Raw genomic sequence first — 21,689 nt, 5'->3', positions numbered from 1 at the left:
AGCTTTCCAAACCTCACATCCGCTGGTCTGTATTACAAGTTACACTCTCTTCACTCATGTTTTTCCCTGTCCCAGGATTGCCCACAGCTGGTGCCCACCGAGGAGATCTTAATCCCAGTCGGGGAGGTGAAGCCGATCACCCTGAAGGCCAGGAACCTGCCCCAGCCACAGTCCGGACAGCGTGGCTACGAGTGCGTCCTGAATATCCAGGGCGTGCTGCACCGCATGCCCGCTCTGCGCTTCAACAGCTCCAGCGTCCAGTGCCAGAACAGCTCGGTAATTTATGTGGAGGGGCTTCCTTTTATATAGCAGTGGGGTTGTGTGACGTACCACTTATGTAATAGGGGGGTGTCTTACTTAGAGGAAGTTATGGTTTTAGACTTTCCAGGAATCCCCTGCTTCGGGAACCTTTTTATCACCTTGCATGTAGGTTCCTCTAACTCTTAATAAGTAAAAAAAAATCAGTCTAAAAAACGAAGATCTGTGTGTTTGAAGTTAAATTGTACATCGCGCTCCCCCATGGCAGGTGGGGGAGATGGAACATTCTAGGGAGCTACACCGCAGGGGGGCGGGTTGGTTCAGCGTATGCATGATAATGGCCAGAGCCAATTAGAACGCTCCCTTTCTGCAAGCTCCACGCGTTTTACACCGGTAAACCATTCTGATTGGTTCATTCCTAATTTCTAACATTCTCTTGCCTGTTTTTCCACGGTGGTCCCATAATTACTTACAATGTAAAAAAACAAACAAATGAGGCAATCCAAGCATGCGATTTTTGGGGGGAAAATAGTTTTTATTTTTAACATAGGATTGAAGTAGGGGGTCTCTGGAGCTGAACCCCATTAATTTCAGCTCCCACTCGGAAAGCAGGGTTAACGTAATGCCGGAGTTTCACAACTCCCGCGCCCAATGTGAAGCCGTGACATCATCAGCTTTGGCTTCCTATTTGCCCGTGTCACGTCGGAGCTTTAAACTTTGCTGAGATACCGGCACCCCCTTTGGAGGTCTGTATTTCGGGAAGCCGGGGTGTCCCCGGAGTTAAGATTAATGGGGTTCAGCTTCGGACACCCCCTGCTTCAAATCTACGCTTAAAAAATAAGAAAATTAAAAAAAATGGCTTTCATTGCTCCTATGACTTAAACAGTTCTAAGATTGTGAGTGGCCTGTAACAAAATCGTTACATTTTGTAAACGCCATTGCTTTGGGAAAGGAGCGTTTTGCTGCCCCACTCTCAATGCAGAACCTAAATAATGCTGTTGTGCTCCTATACCTGAGCCATTGTAATCCAGCATGCTGTTTTGAAAGGAAGGAGCACTTTATCTGGCCATTTCCTGTCGCAGCCTGCGGGGGGTCATTTGGAGGAATAAGACAGCAATCTGACAAAGAGGTTGAAGCAAAAAGCTAATTTACAGCTGGGTGATAAAGCAGAACGGGGAAGTCTTATCTGCCTCTGTGAGTCCCAGCGCACGCCAGCTCGATAGAATTCTTAATACAGTTGCCTTTGGCAGTAAAGTAGAGGGTCTGCGGGAGAGAGAAGCAGAGACACACAGCAGAGGGAGAAAATAAACATGTTGCATTGAGTAAACAGCTACAGGGAGCTCTCTCTGTGTGTAGGTACAGTAGATTCACTTGTAACCCTGTCAGTGCTGGGTGGGGAGGGCAGGGCATTGCTAGATTTCATGTTTCTTTATAGGCTCCAGCATCAGATATTAGGAAACAAAGAGAAAAACTGGAGCAGAAGATGCCGAAATTGATATATCCTATTAAATTATGTAAAGTAATGACCCCCCTTATAACGCTTATTGCTCCATATAACAGCTCCATATAACTCCTCCTATTTCTCCATATATCCGCTCCATATAAGTCCTTGTATTACTCCATATAACCTCTCCCTATAAATCCTTTTATTACTGCATATAACCACTCTAACCCCTCCTATTGCTCCATATAACTCCTTCTACTGCTCCAAATAACTCCTCCTATTGCTCCATAGAACCGCTCCATACAATTCCTCCTATTGATCCACATAGCAGCTTCCTAAGAGCTTCGTATTGCGACATATAACCAAGGGTTGTCACATTTAAGTTATTATAATACCGGGCACCGAAATCCAGTATGAAAGTGCGACATCATAATGAGTGATGAATGATTTGCTAACGCTTGGAGCTGAAGGGTATCTCACGCTGGACCGCTATATTATTTGGTTTTTATCCTCTCTGCTCTTGGCCGGGCGGGGAAAGACGCGCACTGATGAAAAAGTAACGCCTATCGGGGAGGGGGTCATGGTATTATGAGATGACCGGGCAGTGTCCTAAATGTATTAATTTAATAATTTAGTAAGGCGACATCTATTGGAACAGGTAACTATGACACTCAAGTAGAAATCTATTACGTTATTATACCTGATTTAATTACAGTAATTTAAGTTCACGCATTTCACGTCAAGGCACTAAAATAGGGAAAATGATGCGCCCCGACAATATATATATATTTTCCCTATTTTAGTGCCTTGACGTGAAATGTGTGAACTTAAATTACTGTAATTAAATATGTAGATTTCTACTTCTACATATATATATATATATATATATATATATATATATATATATATATATATATATATATATATATATATATATATGGGATGTCTGGCAACCCTACTATAACTCCTCATATCGTTCCATATCCCCAAGTGAAGGGAATGGGCTTGAGTATTCTAGCACCCGGAAGATGTCTTCTGGCAGAAGAATGCCTAGTAAATATGGGCCACGATCAGAACAGATGTAACCCCTTCCTGTCCTGAGCACATGCTCCTTTTCTGCAGCCAGCTCTGACTCTCTGCTTTGTTCTCAGTATCTCTACGAGGGGATGGATATCAGCGATCTGCCCGTGGATTTCTCCGTGGTTTGGAATGGCAATTTTATCATTGACAACCCTCACGATATCAAAGGTAAAGAGAGGACACACCACCGTGTGCATTGTTTTGCATCCCTGTGCTGTCCCCAGTCCTGAAATCACTCTTATGTTACAAATGAAACAAAGGCACGTTTTTGTTGTTTGCATGTGACACAGGTTCAATCTCTACAAAGGGGGAGGGGGGGGAGAATCATACACATTTTAACCATTCGTTTTATTTTTAACATGGCCGTTTCAATTCCCAAGAAAAGGGGGAAAACTGGCTGAATTAAACAATGTTTTAATGTTCACTAAAAAAAAAAAAAAGCATAAATTCAGGTTGGCTAGTGTAGTTAAAACACATGACTAATAACTCTACCATACCCAGAGGAGCCATATCAGTTAAACAAAGGCAGGTTCACGAAAACGTGTAAATTGTATGCACATGCTTCACATACACTCTCATTTCTTTTTTTCGTTCATACTCTTAACTCTCTCTTTATATAGGTATATTTTTCTTATTGTCTTTCTCTTTCCTTCTTTCTCTCCATTTCAGTTAAACAAAAGGCAGGTTCAGTTCCATAGAAGGGGGAAAACAATTATGCATGAGTTCAAAATGGGATTTTTCTCTATATTCCGAAAAATGTGTAAATTGTATGCACATGCTTCCTAGTTAGAGGAGCCATTGCAGTAGAAGAAACACATTTCCAATTCCCTAGAATTAGAAAGGTAACGAAAACTCGATTTTTCTTGAATCCACAAGAAAATGCAAATTGGGGTTAGTTTGTACATTTATTGCACGTGTGCAGAACCCTTTTCAATGTCAGAGAGGTTAAAACCTGGCCCCACTCTCACTCACGCCCCTCTTGGATCTCCCTGCAGTTCACCTGTACAAGTGCGCAGCGCAGAGAGAGAGCTGCGGACTCTGCCTGAAGGCCGATCAGAAGTTTGAGTGCGGCTGGTGTAGTGGAGAAGGACGCTGCACCTTGCACCATCACTGCACCTCTCCCCAGAACCAGTGGCTGGACTGGTCCAGTAGGAACGTCAAGTGCACTAACCCACGAATAACAGAGGTGAGGGGGCTGATGTAGGAAGCGATGGAGGAGGCGTTATGTGGTGGAGTGCTTTCACTTTATGGCATCAGCAAGATAGGCTGCTAGGAGGAACTAGGTGTCCAATGTGTACCTACAGTACTTGTGGGTCTCATTAGGAGAGTATCAATCAATGGAAGCCAGTCTATATATATATATATATATATATATATATATATATATATATATGTACATTGGCCTGGATGATCCAAGTAGAAGACGACTCGGTATACAAAAAACAAATCTAGGCACACACAGGTCTTCCTCGAAAAATAAAGGGCTTTAATGTAGAGTAAAGATAATAGTTTCGGTCCTCTGTCCTCAAGAGGACTGAAACGCTGATCTTTACATTAAAGAACCTTCTCTTTGACGGAAGTCTTTCATATATACATATATATATATCAATTAGATTGTAAGCTCTTCGGAGCAGGGACTCCTTTTTTTTAATTATTGTTATGTCTGAAGCACTTCTTCAAATTATGTGTTATTTGTATTATTTGTTATTTATATGATTATGTCACGTGTATTACTGCTGTGAAGTGCTATTAATGGCGCTATATAAATAAAGACATACATACAGACGGGCCTCCCTAATACGGCGGGTTCCGTTCTATGGCCCCGCTGCAAAGCGAAAATCGCCAGAAAGCGGAACCGCTGTTTTTCGGTGTCTCCTGCAGGTCTGCCCATGTGAAGACCTGCAATCCCCCCTTCTGCGCATGCGCAACCTCCGTTCTGCGCATGCGTAACCTTGCCCCACCCCCCCCGTTCTGCTCATGCACGACCCCGGCAGCCCCCATTCTGCTCATGCGCAACCCCGGCAGCCCCCAGTCTCTGCATGCGCAGACATGGCGCCCCCATTTTGGGTGCCGCCGTATGAGTGGAACGCCAAAAAGCAGGGCGCCGAAATGCAGGGCCCAACTGTACATACATATCAAACTCTTATTTCTTCTTTTCGTCCCTACTCTAACTCTCTCTTTATTTATATATGTATATTTTCTTATTGTCTTTCTCTTTCTTTCTCTCTTTTTCCCCTTATTTCTATCTGTCACGTTTTTCTTGTTCTCTCCTTTCTGTGTTTCTCTCTCTTTGCTTTCCTTGGATTCTCTCTCTTTTTTTCTCTCTCTGTTACCTGTTTAACTTTCAGCGTCTTGCACGCAGAATATCCACAGGCTCGCGGCCGTTAATTAAATAAAAGTGTGAGTGAAGCGCACGCGTTGAATCGATATTCTCAGGAAGAACATTTTTACTTTCCTTGCCAAGGAGGGCAGGGGACTCTCGGGTCACGGGGAGAGCGGCCAGACACTCTCCGGAAATGTCAATCAATAGCTCGGCTTGTTTAAATGACCCTGGGGGTTCGGGGTCCTCTCTTGCCCCAGTCGGTAAGAAACCAAACCGAGTAAATGATTTAAATCATGTAGAAGAGGAAAAACTATTAAGGGGGGGTTGAAAATGAGACTTTTCTAATATTCACCAAAATGTGTACAGTTGGGGTTAAAATCTTTGCCCATGCTTCGTAGAGAGAGGAGCCATTTAGCAGGCACAAAAATAAGAGATTCAATCTTGGCTATTCATGTATTACATACTGTAATTGAAGAGATCACCGGAGACCTACAGTCATATAATGAAAACAAAGCTTGTTTTTTTTGTGTGGGGCTTTTTAAATGTGGCCACTGTTGTGATTCCCCTAAGGAATCCCTTATAAACCCGGTCTTTTCATTTTGTTTTCAACATTTTACTTAACATCGCTGACTCTTTAAAAGAAATGAATATCCCCAGACCGCTGATCTGCATCTGATTTTCGAACAATAGCCGGACGGAGTAAAGACACCAGGAGCCATGTTGTTTTATCCCAGGGTTCTGCCAACCATGGGGGAGCTGCCAATATTTGAGATTTGTGTGTGATAAGGCAGGCCCCCTTATTCCTCTACTCCTGACATACTGTCAGATTCAATCCTCCTTAAAGTAACATTTGCACCTATTTTCTTCCTTCTTTCTGGCGACGTTTCTGTTTTTCTTGTGATCCATTTCATTCTAATCCTACCTGCTCTTTCCCTTCACCTTTCCCTGCCTGATGATGATGGCGGCAGGTTTAGTTTAACCACACAGCAAAGTGGAAGAAGTCTGGATGAACAACTTAGATTTACAAACCATCTTATCACCAAGGAGCCTGGGTAAAGATGGTAAAACCCCTCCAAAGGTTTTAATTATTATCAAAGACATTCAAAGGGGAAAAAAATAAATATATATATATATATATATATATATAGAATATTTTTTTTTGTCTGTGATTTATTTCAAAATAGTGTCAATTGGCCCACTGTATATTCAACCCATTAAACACACCCCCACTGTTGGCTCATTTTGGTCCTAGGAGAGGCTGCCCACTAACTTCATGGGGTTGGTTGGAGAGAGCATGTTAAACTTGTACAAAGCCAATGAAGCAGAACCATTGGCTGAATAGAAGTCTTTTGTCTGGATCAGGCTCTTGTGTCCCGCTGTCCCCGTGTGCCTGTGAGCCGCGGTAATCATTGCAGAATCCCCGTTGGGGCTTTCTGTGTCACAGCCAATGGCAAAGGTCAGCCTTACGCTAGCTATGGTAATGTCGCCCATAGATAGGCAGGCTTCTGCGCCAGGGAGCAGATGTGCCCATTGACTCATCGGGGTGGGGGGGAGAAGGAGGGGGTGGCCTGCATGAATGGTTCAGTCTACGGGATACTCAGACAACTGCAGGGCCTGTCGGAGCTGAACGACCCATTTTGAGTCAACCACCCCATTGCAGTTTCAAATTCGCCTTCTTAAGGCCGAGTTGCGGTAACCTGGGAAACACTTAATGATTGAGCCACTGGCTCACCAGATGCATATTCTCACCCTCGCCCAGTGAGCTTACATTTACCCTTATTGGCCTGTCACTAACACATGCCTTGGATATTGTGCAGGCGCATGCGCATGACGGAGCGCATGGAGTCGGGCGTGCCTATTGGCTGAGCGATCTGTGGACTCAGATTCGCTCGCGACGGGGAGGCGTGGCCGTGACGTCGCCAGGCTGGTTCGCCCTCATTGGCTGAACCAATCACGTGACGCGACCGCCATACGAAAAAAAACAAGTTATTTTGTCTCTTCAAAATTGTGCCGCGCCGTTGCACTTACTCGCGCGCGCACTATGGCCGACCTGATAGAGGTCCTGCATTTTGCTCTCACCGCGTGCGCCATCGCACGCACTATGGCCGCAGCCTTAATGCTACATCTCTACCCTATATCTCTGTCACTGTGTGCCACTGTCCCCTCTGCTCCTTCTCAACGTTACTGAGCCTTTTCCCATTGTCGCCTACCTCTGTCTGCTTTGCATGCACTGCAGTACAACTCACCGAGGGCCTTATTGCTGTACACCTGGTAAACACGCCACAAATTGTCACCCTGCACTTATGTAGTAGCGGTGGCATTGAATTCTCCTGTACCTGTTCCCTCTGTGTGTAATGCAGGAACAGCATACTCTTTAACATTTAATATATATATATACACACACTTCTTTTTGCTCGTTCCTATTACCATGGCATGCCCTGCAAGAAGCAGCTGAAGGCTGTTCTGTCAGAATGAATAATTGAGTCCCCTTTTCTTGTAACAATTAGGCTGTGCATGTGCTCACTGCTAGTGGGACCGGCTCTCGCAGAGAGGAGCTGCAGCAGTCGGGGTTTCGGCCCTGTTGTTCATTCCTGCTGTTTGCAGAACCATGGTTAACCCCTTCCCAGCGGGTGTTACCGGGCCCTCTGACCCCACTCTCTTTACAATACAGATATGCACTGCATATACCAGGGGTGGCCAACTCCAGTGCTCAAGGGCCACCAACAGGTCAGGTTTTCTGAGCCACTGATTGAGCCACCTGTGCTGATGCAGGGATATCCTGAAAACCTGACCTGTTGGTGGCCCTTGAGCACTGGAGTTGGCCATCTCTGGCTTAAAGCATATGTTAATACAGGTTTTAAAATGCCTGTATTTGGCTGTGGCTGAGTTTGGGGGTGGTGATTCATCCCTGGGGTCTGTGTGATCACACACTTGTGATTCTGTCTAAGTTGGTGCCTGCGGCTGCTTGTGGTTTGGCGTGTGTTTATTTTGGCGTGTGTTTATTTTGGCGTGTGTTTATTTTGGCGTGTAGGGCACACATGCCTTTTACTTTCAGATGAGTGAGATGTGGGAGCTTAGGGAAGAAAACATTTACATTTTTCATAAGAAGAAGAAGAAAAAGAGAGTGACCTGTAAAAACATAATACCCATTGATGGGTGTCTTATCTGTGTCATTATAGTGAACATTCTCACATCTGAATATATGAACATACATGTTCACATGAGTTTATGTGTGTGTGTTTATACATGTGTGTTTTAGTGTATGATTGCATGTCTACATGTTCATGTTCTCATGTTTTGTGCGTGTCTATATTTGTGTGTCTGAATGTGCAGGTTTACATGAGGGTTATAGATGTATTTGTGCATGTGGTGAGTATATATATACACACATATACACACACTGTAACATCACAAACATTCAAAGACCATTTAAAGCTGCAGTTCAGTCTTTTTTTTTTTTTAATTTATTTTTTTACTTCAATAGTTTTATGTGTTCAATCTCTAATTACCTAAAGAACTGTATAGCTGCAGGTCAATTCCTTCTCCATGTATTGATAGGCGAAATTTGGTGACATAATTAGTGAAGGGATCTGTTTATATTCTGCTTGTCTGTCAGTGGAAGCTCATGAATATTCATGAGCACTCCTGCACTGACATGTGCAAGAGGGAGGGCAGGGCTGACAAAGGGGTGTGCCAGGGGTTGTGACAGGACATGAAGGGGCAGTGCCGTAGCAAATGGCTGTTAAAATAGAATACAAGAAAATTGGTCTTTCAAAGTTGTTTTTTTAAAAACAGAAAATGCTAAAAGTATTTTTTCTTACTACAGAACTGATTTATTAAAAATAACACACATGCAGGATATTGACTGAACTGCAGCTTTAACACCTTAAGTCATAAATGGCATACTGCGCAGAGGGGAGGGTTAATCTTCACCCGCAGAGATAAACATCCCAGCTGTCCTGTTTGAAAGTAAGTTTCTTGGCTTAATCAATTGTAACATCGCCCGAAGAAGAGATCACTGTATCTCGAGTGCTCGCACAAATAAAATTATTTTGTTAGCCACAGAACGGTATCGACTATTTGTTTTTGATTTTATATATATAGATATACATACATACATACATACATACATGAATATTGTATATGAATTGCATATGAGGGTCTAAATATGTACCTGTGTGTGGGTCTATGTGTATGTATGTATGTGATATGGGTTTATTTATGTATCTGCGGTTATGTGTATAAATTATATACAGTATTTACATATTTGAGCGTGCGGTTGTGTCTGTGTATTAGAATATATGTGTGCACTTGTATATTATATGTGGTTATTTATGTATCAGTGTATGTGTGTGTGTATATAAGTATATACTGTATGTGTGTATCTGTGTGTGCGCTTCTGTGTGCGTATATACATATATATATATATATATATATATATATATATATATATATATATATATGTGTGTGTGTATTTCTGTGCAGCTGTGTGTGTGTCTATATCAGTAAAAACAGTATGTGTGTATCTGCGGGTCTGGTTGTGTGTGTGTGTGTGTGTGTGTGTATATAAGTATATATACAGTAGTTGTGTATCTACGTGCGGTTGTGTGTGTGTGTGTATATAAGTATATATACGGTAGTTGTGTATCTGTGCGTGCAGTTTTGTGTGAGTGTGTGTGTGTGTATAGAAGTATATATACGGTAGTTGTGTATCTGTGCGTGCAGTTTTGTGTGAGTGTGTGTGTGTGTATAGAAGTATATATACAGTAGTTGTGTATCTGCGTGCGGTTGTGTGTGTATAAATAAGTATATATACGGTAGTTGTGTATCTGTGCGTGCAGTTTTGTGTGAGTGTGTGTGTGTGTATAGAAGTATATATACGGTAGTTGTGTATCTGTGCGTGCGGTTGTGTGCATACTGTGTTGGTGTATGTTTTTTCCCGTCCTGGGTCTCTCCAGCTGTAATTAATGGAACTCATTCTGTCCCAGCCGGGGGCTGAGCGGTGACACAGTTACTTCCAAACTGCTCAATTAGCGTCCAAAGGAATGTAGGTCACAGAGAAACCCCGGTCTGTGCTGCTCCTACAAACATCAGCCCCATGCCAGAGGTGCATGCAGTGCCATGTTATAGTAGTGTATAGTAACTCTGGCATTTCCGCTGTGTAGTATATAATCCTCTTAAAGAATTGCCAGGTCTGCCGTTTTTTTAAATTTACTCTATCCCACAATAAATAACTCACAACCCTTCCTCACAGTAATTATTCCTCTGTTGGTATTTTGGTGACGCTGCTTTAAGCCTCTAAGCCAAGGGTGGGCAACTCCAATCCTCAAGGGCCACCAACAGGTCAGGTTAGTCAGGATATCCCTGCTTCAGCACAGATGGGTCAGTCTTCGTCATCACTGTGGCTTCCTATTGGCCCATGTGACACGGTAGCTTTAAACTTTAAAGACTGGCTTGCTCAGCCGGAGCTGCTACCGGCACCTTCTTCAGAGGTAAGTGTTTGCGGAAGCAGGGGGTCCCTGGAGCAGAAATTAACGTACTTCAGCTCAGGAGACCCCCTGCTTCAATGCTATATAAACAAAATTGAAAACAAAATCGCCATCTTGGATTGCTCCTTTAAAGCAGCAGCCAAGCTGCCTCCCCCCCCCCCCCCCTCCCCCGCCTCCTTCATTCTGTGCATCAATATAATCCACACAATGATAACTACTAATTAGTTAGTTCCATCCTCCTATGATCGATCGGCAAAGATTGGGCTCGGGGGTTCACTAAATGGCTGTCAGTGCAGCAGAAGAGGACCAAAGATGCCACGTTCTGTGGGGAAGATCACGTGACCAGACAGTCACTAGATACAATTGGTGCACTGCTAGAGAGATGACAGGTCTCCAAAAGAGGTGTGCCAGAGCCTGTTTCAGAAGAGGAAGGGGATGTGACTTTGTAAATGGTTGCGATAGAAACAAAAAATGCTTGTTACATTATAATACATTAAAAATGTCATTCAGAGTTGTTTTTAAAAAAAGGCTACAAGTATTTTCTCATAGTACAGAACTGATTTATTAAAAAAACACACATGTAGGATATTGCTTGGTCTGCAGCTTTAAGACTGCCTTCTACTAGTTGACACAACATTCTAATAATTGTGATACCCATAAAATGAGAGAGAGACTCACTCCAAGAGTGAGACTACATGGCCTTCACTCCAGGTGAGTGAGACATCCTTCCAGTGAGCAAGAATGCCTTCCAGTGAAGGACACTCATTCTAAATGAGTGAGACTTCCCTCCTATGAGGGAAACCCATGCTTCATGAAAGCTGCTCTCTTCTAGTAGTTAAGAGTCACTCCAGACGTGACATCCTTCCAGCGAATGAGACTCACTCCAAACCTAATGATGTGATGTTGAGTGTACTCGCCCACGTCTGGAGTACCTGACTCTCCTTCCTCTCTCCTAGATTCTCACCGTATCTGGACCCCCCGCTGGAGGTACCCGGGTCACCATCCGCGGAGTGAACCTGGGGCTGGACTTCTCTGAGATCGCTCACAACGTGCTGGTAGCGGGAGTGCAGTGCAGCGCGGTGGAGGAGGAATACATTATCGCAGAGCAGTAAGTCCACACTCCCATCCCATTACAAAGGGTCCAATGGCAGTGCAATAAAGGGTCAATTCCACGCAGCCGGCCCAAAAACAACAGCCTATGGTTAACAACTTAACGATGACGTCAGACACCAGGGAGCAGCCAGCCAACCTTCTCCGAAGTCTTAGCTCAGAGTGTTTTACAAACTAAATGTAAAAATCGGCTTTAAAAAAGGTAGAGTGGTTAAAGGTTCAAGTGTGTCAGATTTAGGCGGGGAGAAAAAGGCATCAATCACCGAAATGCGACCCCATCATTAGGACAAGCGGGTTGCCCGGAGCAGAGCCCTGCTATTTTGAGTTCCAGGGATCCCGATAAGTGTACTTATTGGTGCTACCTCGTGGAGAAACTATATGGCCTCGGTCCCGCTGCGCTCGTTGGCGCGGGCGGCCACACGCGAGTTCCCCACCAGCAGGGGAATCCTGCGGAGCCGGTCCTGGTCCCCACTGGCTGCACAGCTTACTACACGCTGTGGTGCGTCAGCCGCTATGGGACACAAGAAAATGGTGATCCCTAGCGTTGACGCGTCACGTGGTGTGGCTGTGAGCCAATGGGGAGGGGAGGCTTCGGGAGGAGGAGAGGCTTCGTGGAGCGGGGAGGAGTGTGGAGTGACAGCAGCATGAGTGCCTGTCTGTGTGTGTCTGAGTGCGTGCGTGCCTGTGTGTGTGTGTGTGTGTGTATGTGTGTGCCTGAGTGCGTGAGTGCCTGCCTCTGTGTGTGTGCCTGAGTGCGTGAGTGCCTGCCTCTGTGTGTGTGTCTGAGTGCGTGCGTGCCTGTGTGTGTGTGTGTATGTGTGTGCCTGAGTGCGTGAGTGCTGCCTGTGTGTGTGTGTATGTATGAGTGGAGGTTGTTTGAACTGGGGCGCGCCCTAGTGCCTGTGTGTGTGTGTTTTACTTACCATCAGCAGCTCCAGCCCGAGTCCGTGGAGGGAGGGGGGGGAGAGTAGCGGGTCCCTCCGCTCAAGCCACGCCCCCCCCCTCACTGTCAATCCTCCCACTCCCGCCCACCTCCAGCCCCGGCTCCCTACAGACCGCATATCGCGGTCTGTGTATCTCAGCGCACCGCCTGTCTGCAGTGCGGGCGCGCTGACTCTGGGGGCGGGGCCTTAGCCTATGGCACCCAAATCTGGCAGGCCAATAGAAAGCCTATTGGACGATCCCGTCTCCCATATTGAATTGTACATAGGAAACACCGGCACATAAAACATGTTTTTTTATCTCCTGTGTCTGCGGTTACCTGAGCTGATAATAGCAGGGTTCAGCTCCAGAATACCCCCGGGTTCTAAACATGCCGTGGCATGTGTACATGTTAGTGGGAGGCGTGGCATGTGTACATGTTAGTCGGAGGCGTGCGGCTTTAAGGTGAACGAAGTACAAACCCTGAGAGGAAAAAGTGTGGGGCTCAGGTCTGGGTGATCATGTGACAGGGGGCATGTAAGTGCAGTTTCCTAGACATGGGACATGTTAAAATATAGGTTTATGTAAGTGTGTGTGTATGTATGTGTGTGTGTGTGTGTGTGTGTGTGTGTGTGTGTGTATATATATATTACAGTTGCTATATATATATATATATATATATATATATATATATATATATATATATATATATATATATCATCATCATCTGCTGGATGAAGGCCTATATATATATATACACACCATCTCCTGGATATACCCTATTTCCTCAATTCTAAGACGCACCTTTTTTTCGATTTTCACATGTCTGAAATCGGGGTGCGTCTTAGAATCGATGTATTAAAAAAAGTGTCTACAGTACTAACCCCTTCTTTTCACTTAACATGTTTCAGGAGAGGTCCCATGTCAGCGGAGGACGAAGTGTGCGGCGGCGGCAGGAGAGGTCCCACGTCTGCAGATGGTTGAAGATGGCAGCGGGCGGGAGTGCGGTGGCGGCGGAAGGATAAGTCACAAGTCTGCAGGTGAATGAAGATAAGAAGACAGCGGGCGTGCGGTGGTGGAGGCGGCTAATAGATCATAATAGCAGGAGCAGAGCCGCATAGGGGAATGGCTTGGGAGGTGCACACAGTAACACCGGAAGTTGACTTCCGGTTACAGTGTGCACCTCCGAAGGCGTTCCCCTATGCCGCTCTGCTCCTGCTCAGCTCTCCTGCAATTATGATCTCCTGCCGCCGCACCCCACCGCACGCCCGCTGTCTTCATATCTTCACTCACCTGCAGATTTTGGACCTGTCCTGCTGCCGCACACCCACACGCTGTCCATCTTCAACCATCTGCAGACGTGGGACCTCTCCTGCCGCCGCCGCCCGCTTCATTGTAAGTGAAAATTTAATTTTCCTCGATTGTAAGGGCCAAATTGATGGTGCGTCTTACAATCGAAGGCGTCTTACAATCGAGGAAATACGGTATATATTATATATATTCTATGTATTTATGTGTTTGTATGTATGTATGTATATATTAAAGGAGTGGCTCAGGGGTCACTGCCTTTGAAACGCTTTCAAATCCCAACGCTCCTTGTGATCTTGGGCAAGTCACTTTATCTCCCTGTGTCTCCAGCACTAACATTAGATTGCAAGCTCTACGGGGCAGGGACTTATTGTGCCTGCAACATTCATACATACAGCGCTGTGTGCTCTGTCAGACTGTATAATATATACAGTATATCCCTTTAAGCCTCTTATACCACTGTAGTTACTTTTCATGTGACCCCAGGTCATTTCCAGGCCTGGGATGTTATTAGCAATGCACGTGGGACTGTGTAGGGCAGGTAGTATTATTATTATTATTATAATAGCCGACTCACGCCCTGTGTCTGCCCAGAAATGAGAGTCACTGGTTTTGCACCTGTCTGCCCTCTGTATGATAAAGGCCCCCCTCTCCCCACCCACACAAAGAATGGCACAGCCAGAATAGGGGTTACAGGTGCAGCCGTCAGGATGATGAAGTGCTCCCCCTTTTGTGTTAGGAAACAAACGGGGATTGCCTGCAGCGCGTCTCCCCATCTGTCACAGGAGACGGGGCCTGGCTCTGTCCATCTGGGTTCTGCAGTACCTCTAAATCCAGACAGAGCTATCCCCGGGGACTGAAACCCTGCAACTTGGATCAGTGGTCATGGTGCTTCCCAGATGCTCCGCAGTGCAACATGTTTCAGTCTCTCTCAGATAGAGGGGTTAATGTTTTGGGAGCTGCTACTATTTTTATTGGTGTGAATCCAGGGGTGTCCAACTGGCAATCTGCGCGCTTAATTCAGATCTCTAGGGGGTTATATTAGGAACGGCAGACAATCGGTGGGAGGGGCTGTACAGAAGAGCGATGGAGGGAAGAGGGGAACATGCTATATATACTATATATTATATGGTGGGAGGGGTGAGAAAGAAAGGAGAGCAGAGAAGCCCTGGGAACAAGGGGGGAAAAGAGGGAGAGGGAGGGGGAGAAAAAGTGGAGGTGGTGGGAGACATGGGGAGAAGATGGACAAGAAAGGAGGGAGACAGAAGGAAACAGCGAGGGCGCAGAGGGTGTAAAGCAGAGAGTAAAAATGTACAAATATATTTGCAAATTTGTCTTACATTTTGCATTTTTTTTTTCATTTGTCCACCCACATTTTGCATGGCCCCTCTGGCAAAATGTGCAGAAATGGTCTCATGTTTAGCAAATTACCTACATAATGACTTAGCCAAGGATTATGTGTTTGGGTGATGCTTGTCGTTTTTGATAATCCTGGTTTCTAAATATACAGCAGCAGTATTATGGGTAAATTAGCAGGTAACTTTGTATTTCTAAATAGAAATGTAGTTATGCTCCCGATTTCTGCCCTCATAATAATAATAATAATAGCCTGTTCTTGTATAGTGCTGCTAGTTTTACGTAGCGCTTTACAGAGACATTTTGCAGACACAGTCCCTGCCCCGTGGAGCTTACAATCTATGTTATTGGCGCCTGAGGCACAGGGAGATAAAGTGACTTGCCCAAGGTCACAAGGAGCCGACACCGGGAATTGAACCAGATCTCCCTGCTTCAAACTCTCAGTGCCAGTCAGTCCTTCTCCCACCTCCAAAAAATAAATAAAGTATTGGTACTCCTGGTTTGTAAATGAACATGTGACACACACTGGCACCTCTGCTTACCCGCTCCCTGTTTGCTCTGCCCCGCAGGATTGTGTGTCAGATGGGTGAGGCCCCCCCTGGGTTCAGCTCAGGCCCCGTGCTGCTCTGTATCGGAGAGTGCAAACCGGAGTTCATGGCACGGTCCCTGCAGCAGTACAGCTTTGTGGTAAGTACGAGGTTTTCACAAACCTAAGACCATCTCAACCTGTCCTGTCAACGTGGATCCCTTTTACTGCTGATCAAATATATGGGCTGTGTGGCCCACATCAAACCTCCATGATGTCACCAGCAGGAGTGTAACATCACAGCAGTGTCTTCCTTTTCCATCACATCTGTTTTTCTACCATATGCTGTATGACATCATGCACTTCCATGAGGTCATCAGCAAACGTGCGCTTGGCCTTGTGACATCATAGGCACATCATTCTCCTCTGTGAGGTCATCACCATCACAGTCACATACGCCTCATAAAGTACGCAATATAATATTATTTAATGGCACTGGCAGAAAGCGGGGAGCGGTACCAAGATCACAAGGTGCCAGCACTGGGATTTCGAACCGGGTTCACCCACTTCAAAACCACTAGGGCCACTCCAGTTGCTCCTGTTTGTCTGTAATTTCCTTTGTTAGTGCAAAGATAATAGTAATGATGGAAGCAGAAGCTCCCCTCTCTAATCTGCTTCACTCCATCTTCCCTAGCAGCAAATTATAGGTTTGCTCACTCTCATGATAAAATGACACATTCCCTCAGAAAAATCAATGCTAAGCTTTCTGCAGCTGCACTGCACAAGGCTCCCTTTAATCATGTAACAAGCCATAAATGTCACTCCATGCTTTATGATGTCATTTAACAAAAGTATCCTGGGAAGGACAGACGGCTGGAAGGAGGAATTTAGAACTAGATAATCCCATTAATGGCAACAGATGAGGGATCCGTGCCATCTAAAACATGCCTCTTTCCCAGGCTAATTAATGAAGTTTTATTAGCAGGTCACCTGGAGTCGTCCCACTGTCCCGAGTATCCCACTGTCGCTGTCACACAGTTACCTCTCTTAGGCCCATGTTCACTTAAGGGGACTAAGCTTCATTGGGAGTTATAGCGTGCTAACGCGTAGCACCATTTAGTGAATATGGGCCTTATTCTGCTCCACTTCAAATGGCCGGACCAGTTATATTGCCGGCTTGCCATGAAAATAGCATTTTATGCAGAATTGGCAGCAAATAAAGATCTCTAGCAACACCCAGTCTGCCCAATGTCCTACCTGTTTATGATTTTCTTCAATATTTCAGAGCCCCTTCTGTCTACCCCAAGCAGTTTGTAATCCCTTTACTGCATTAATCCCCACCACCCCTGCAGGCAGGCTGTGCTAGGGATCCACTACCCTTTCAGTGAAGAGGGATCTTCTCAGATTTCCCCTGATCTTCCTACCCTCTAGTTTCAGAGCCTGACCTTATATTGTAGCACTTCTCTTCCTCTGAAATATGCTTCCAGCCAGCTCCTTGTGGATGGATTCAAGTTACTATCACATGCTCCTGTCCCTTCTTACTTCCGAGCTATATACATGTTGTGATCCTGTAGTCTTATGATGTCAAATGTGGATCGTTTTAGCTGCTCTTCTTTGAATTCTGCTGCTTGCAGCATTTCACATAGGTATATTGAGCCTGTGCTCCAAAGAGCTTGCAATGTACTGTAATTGATGATTATGGCACTGGGAAGAATTGAAGCAATGCGTTATTGCATGAAAACATTCACCATATCTATATAGAATTTCCATGCGACGCTCTTCAAATGTGTCACAAGCTGCAAAGGCGCGGAAGATCAGTGGTCATTTCACTCACAGCCTTTGATGTGGGTGAACCAAGTTTAAATCTCGGCTCACCTTGTGACCTTTGGTAAATCACCTTATCTCCCTATCCTTGAGGAACAAAAAAAAATAGATTGTAAGCTCTTGAGGGCAGGAACTCATTGTGCCCGAGGAGTTCTAGGGTATGTACAGTGCTGCATACACAGTCGGCACAGTGCAAGAACAACATATTATAATGATTACCATTCTTTTATTAAAATAAGTACAAGTCGTATGATAAATTATGCATCAGAGTATAGAAACTACAGGTAAGTCGCTTGTCCAAGGTCATAAGGACACAGGTTGAATGGAACACTCTGGGTTCTACATGCAGCTATAGGGCTCCAGGTTACACAGCACTGTCTGCTTGATACATTGTCTCTAGAATGTAGCTCTGCACAATGTGGATGATACAAAAGGAAACTCCTGTGCATGTTATCTGACACAGATAACCCTGTGCGCCTGGAACTCCTACTCTCCCAGGATCGGGTGTATCTGCCAGCAGGATAATGGATTCTTCGCTGCTTTGCTGGACCCACAAGTCACAATCCCCACTCATTATTTCTGATTTATGGGAGTCTGATCCCTGTAACAATTATCCTGATACATGAGTGAATCTCTCTCCCATCTCCTGCCTAACCATGATAGAGGGGAGGAGAGACAACCCCTTTCTTTACACAGCACAGTGAAACCGCATACTGCAGTGTAAAGCAGCGCTGAGTATCACCACACACTTACATTAATAGTGCGAAACAACTTTTAGTTTACATAAGAGACACAATAAAGACTTGTTTGCTCCCATTAGTAATACCGCTGCTTACACACTGTAAATAGTGTTGAATAAAACATTCCTGCTGGTTGGTGTGGGCCAGAGGGCAGAGGAGGGTGGGTAAAGTGACGAGAGGTAATCTGGTAAGTGCTTCATATTTCAAGGGATCTAATAATCAAAGTCTTCCGGCTGTAAAACAGCATAAAACAGCACCAGAATCATCAAAGAAACCCTGTTAAAATGAATAGTATTTATTTAAATTATAATGTTCGTCCAACTATCAGTTTATCTGCTTGACTATCTATCTACATGTCTATCTACGCGTCTCTGTCTGTATATCAATATATCTATCTATCTGTATGTTTGTCTGATATATATATATATATTTATATATATATATATCCTCTCTTGTCTTCCTCTCTCTCTGTAATATCCTGTGGCTGCTTTTCTGCCAGGGCTGCAAACTCCATTACAGCAGCTCCGTGCCATTAAATACTGTAATAAAATGGATTGGTACCTTGCAGCAGCCTTTGGCTTCCTTCCCTGGGGGGCTGCTCCACAGTAAGAGATAGGGTCGCACAGGAGGCAGATCCTGTACATTGCATGGCAGGCGCCAACACTCAACTGGCTACACTACAAGTGTTGGCGCGCACGTGTGTGTATATATATAGATATATATATATATACTGTATATATATATATATATAGTATATATAGATATATATTCATACATACATACAGAGAGAGTGATACACAACTATATATAGATAGATAGATAACACACAAGAAAAAGGTAGCGCTAAACCAATATATATTGATAGTAAATGTGAATATGTGAAAAGTGATAATATGATAATAATATATCAAGTAATCTAAATTTAAATCAGTGATAAAATATTAATGTGTAGGAAGTGATGACTGATAGGGATCCACACTCACAATAGACAATCAATGTCGTTAAGTAAACATAAGTTAAATGTTCAACCCCGTCCCAATATGAACAAACCGTGAACGATGTGCATGGTAGTCCAGAACCGGTTCTGATGATCTTATGGAGCTCCAATGCAGCTTCTGAATAGAGAAAAAGAAAAGAAGCGCAAGCTCCATAGCGTAACTCAGCAAAACTATTTAATAATATTCAAAAGTCACAAGGACCTGCCCTCACAAGCGGAGTATTTAAACTCGCATGTCAGCGTAGAACTCTGCTGCATGAGATGTCCCATCGCGGAATGGATAGAGATCGGCACCGACACACCAGGCGGACAACCGACGTCCACTAGAAGAAGATTCCAGGGAAGCAAACCAGGCAGAGATGTGTAGTCAGTTTCAGTAATATCCACGGAGAATGTTAGACTGCCAGTAGTCCGCAATGATCTCTGCTTCCGCATCAGCTGGTACACGGACACCTGTTCACGTCCCATCGTGTTTCGTCACGTGCGTGACTTCATCAGGGAAATGATTGGATAGTCTATGATAGAGGTTTAAATATCCAATGTTGCTAGGCAACAGGATACACAGATTGAGCAATGAACTAGCAACATATAAAAGCATGCAAGTGCAAACTAGATATAATGTAATAAAAATATACAAATATACGCTTATATCAATCAAAATTATAATTGATCCCCATATTATTAGTATATATTATAAGCAGATACATTATTCATTCTAAAAATATTTAATAAGTTAAAAACGTTTGATATAGATAATATTTGTATGTATGTATGTACAGGCATACCCCGCTTTAAGTACACTCACTTTAAGTACACTCGCGAGTAAGTACATGTCGCCCAATAGGCAAACGGCAGCTCACGCATGCGCCTGTCAGCACGTCCTGAACAGCAATACCAGCTCCCTACCTGTACCGAAGCTGTGCGCAAGCGGGGAGACTATAGAGCCTGTTACACATGCGTTATTTACATCAGTTATGCACATATATGACGATTGCAGTACTGTACATGCATCGATAAGTGGAAAAAAGGCAGTGCTTCACTTTAAGTACATTTTCGCTTTACATACATGCTCCGGTCCCATTGCGTACGTTAATGCGGGGTATGCCTGTATATCTTTATTTATATAGCGCCAAAAGTGTACTCGGTGCTTCACAAATAATACAGTACAGAGAATTATAATAATACAATAAGCGCAGCAAAATCAGACAATAGGAACGTTAATCCCTGCCCCGAAGAGCTTACAGTCTAAGTGGTATGTTGGGAGACTTACAGAGACAGAAGGTGAGGGAATAAGTGTTGTAAATGGCAGTGCTTGGTCACGATGGTTGGTAGGAGTGACAGTGGGTGTGGGACAGTAGCCATGAGTGCAGGCTATTGGGATGCTTGATTTGTGAGATGAGTTTTAAGGTTAGTCAGTATTAAATCAGATAGGTTAACATCATTAGCAGGTGAAGAGATGGTAGGGAGGCGTGGTGAGAGCAGATGTGTATATGGCTAGGTTCAGGATTAGGAGAGAGATATCCCCAGCAGCAGCAGGAAGGAGTTGATAGAGGGCATGAATACAGGATTTTTGGAGGTGCTTTTTAGTAAGGGCTAAAGAAGTTGTCGGGAGAGAGGTGTATAAATAATTGTGCAGTATATGGGCACAGGCGAGGGGAGGAGAGATGAAGAAATGTGGGTAGGAGGGGAGTGGGGAAGTTGGAGAGGACAGAAACGTTTACAAAGGAGTGAGGAAAAAGTAAACTGAAAAATCAATAGGGAGGGCATAGTGAGGTGCAGGAAGAGAGACTTCACAGGTATTGGAGGATAGGAAGGGTACAAATTATCAGAGCATTTAGAAAATCAAGTTCTCACAGTTGCAGAGTTGTTGTAGTGCAGAGTCCAGATCTTCTTGTAGTCTTCACCTCCACTTCTAACTCCAATATTAACTCAACAGACACTTTATATGTGACACTTAAGATGTTACACAGCCAATTCCAATTCATTCCATATTTTGGAATGAAACATATATATAATGGAATAACAAAAAAATGAAATTAATGGATGACCTTATTCAATTAGAATGTCAATATATAGTGTATGTACAGTATAATTCTGTACACATTTAGAGTCTAGAGGACTATTAAGATCTACCAATGGACGGGTCAGTGCATGTAAATAAAGTGCATAGATAGAGACAAAACTGAACTAGATAAACAGACTGACGTCTGCCAGCCAGGATACTGGACCAAAATACTTGTGTCTATGCATTTGCTTAGACTAGATGGTGACAATGTGCCCATATTATAAATCCAAAGCGATTCATGAATGCAG

General features: G+C 44.2%; 1 protein-coding gene across 2 annotated transcripts in view; it reads left to right on the top strand.

Moving 5' to 3' along the window:
- The window catches only part of PLXNA2 (plexin A2), a 258,767-nt gene that overhangs the window by 162,859 nt on the left and 74,219 nt on the right, over positions 1-21,689 (top strand). For both annotated transcript variants that reach the window (XM_075615228.1, XM_075615229.1), the window contains 5 exons: positions 76-276; positions 2,854-2,950; positions 3,778-3,968; positions 11,551-11,702; positions 15,859-15,976. In XM_075615228.1, coding sequence (XP_075471343.1) covers positions 76-276; positions 2,854-2,950; positions 3,778-3,968; positions 11,551-11,702; positions 15,859-15,976 — 759 coding nt within the window. The remainder of the gene's footprint in view (positions 1-75; positions 277-2,853; positions 2,951-3,777; positions 3,969-11,550; positions 11,703-15,858; positions 15,977-21,689) is intronic.

Source organism: Ascaphus truei, chromosome 9, assembly GCF_040206685.1.
Source record: "Ascaphus truei isolate aAscTru1 chromosome 9, aAscTru1.hap1, whole genome shotgun sequence".
Lineage (NCBI taxonomy): Eukaryota > Metazoa > Chordata > Amphibia > Anura > Ascaphidae > Ascaphus > Ascaphus truei.
Note: the sequence above shows the minus strand (reverse complement) of the source record. Positions and strands in the feature narration are given on the sequence as shown.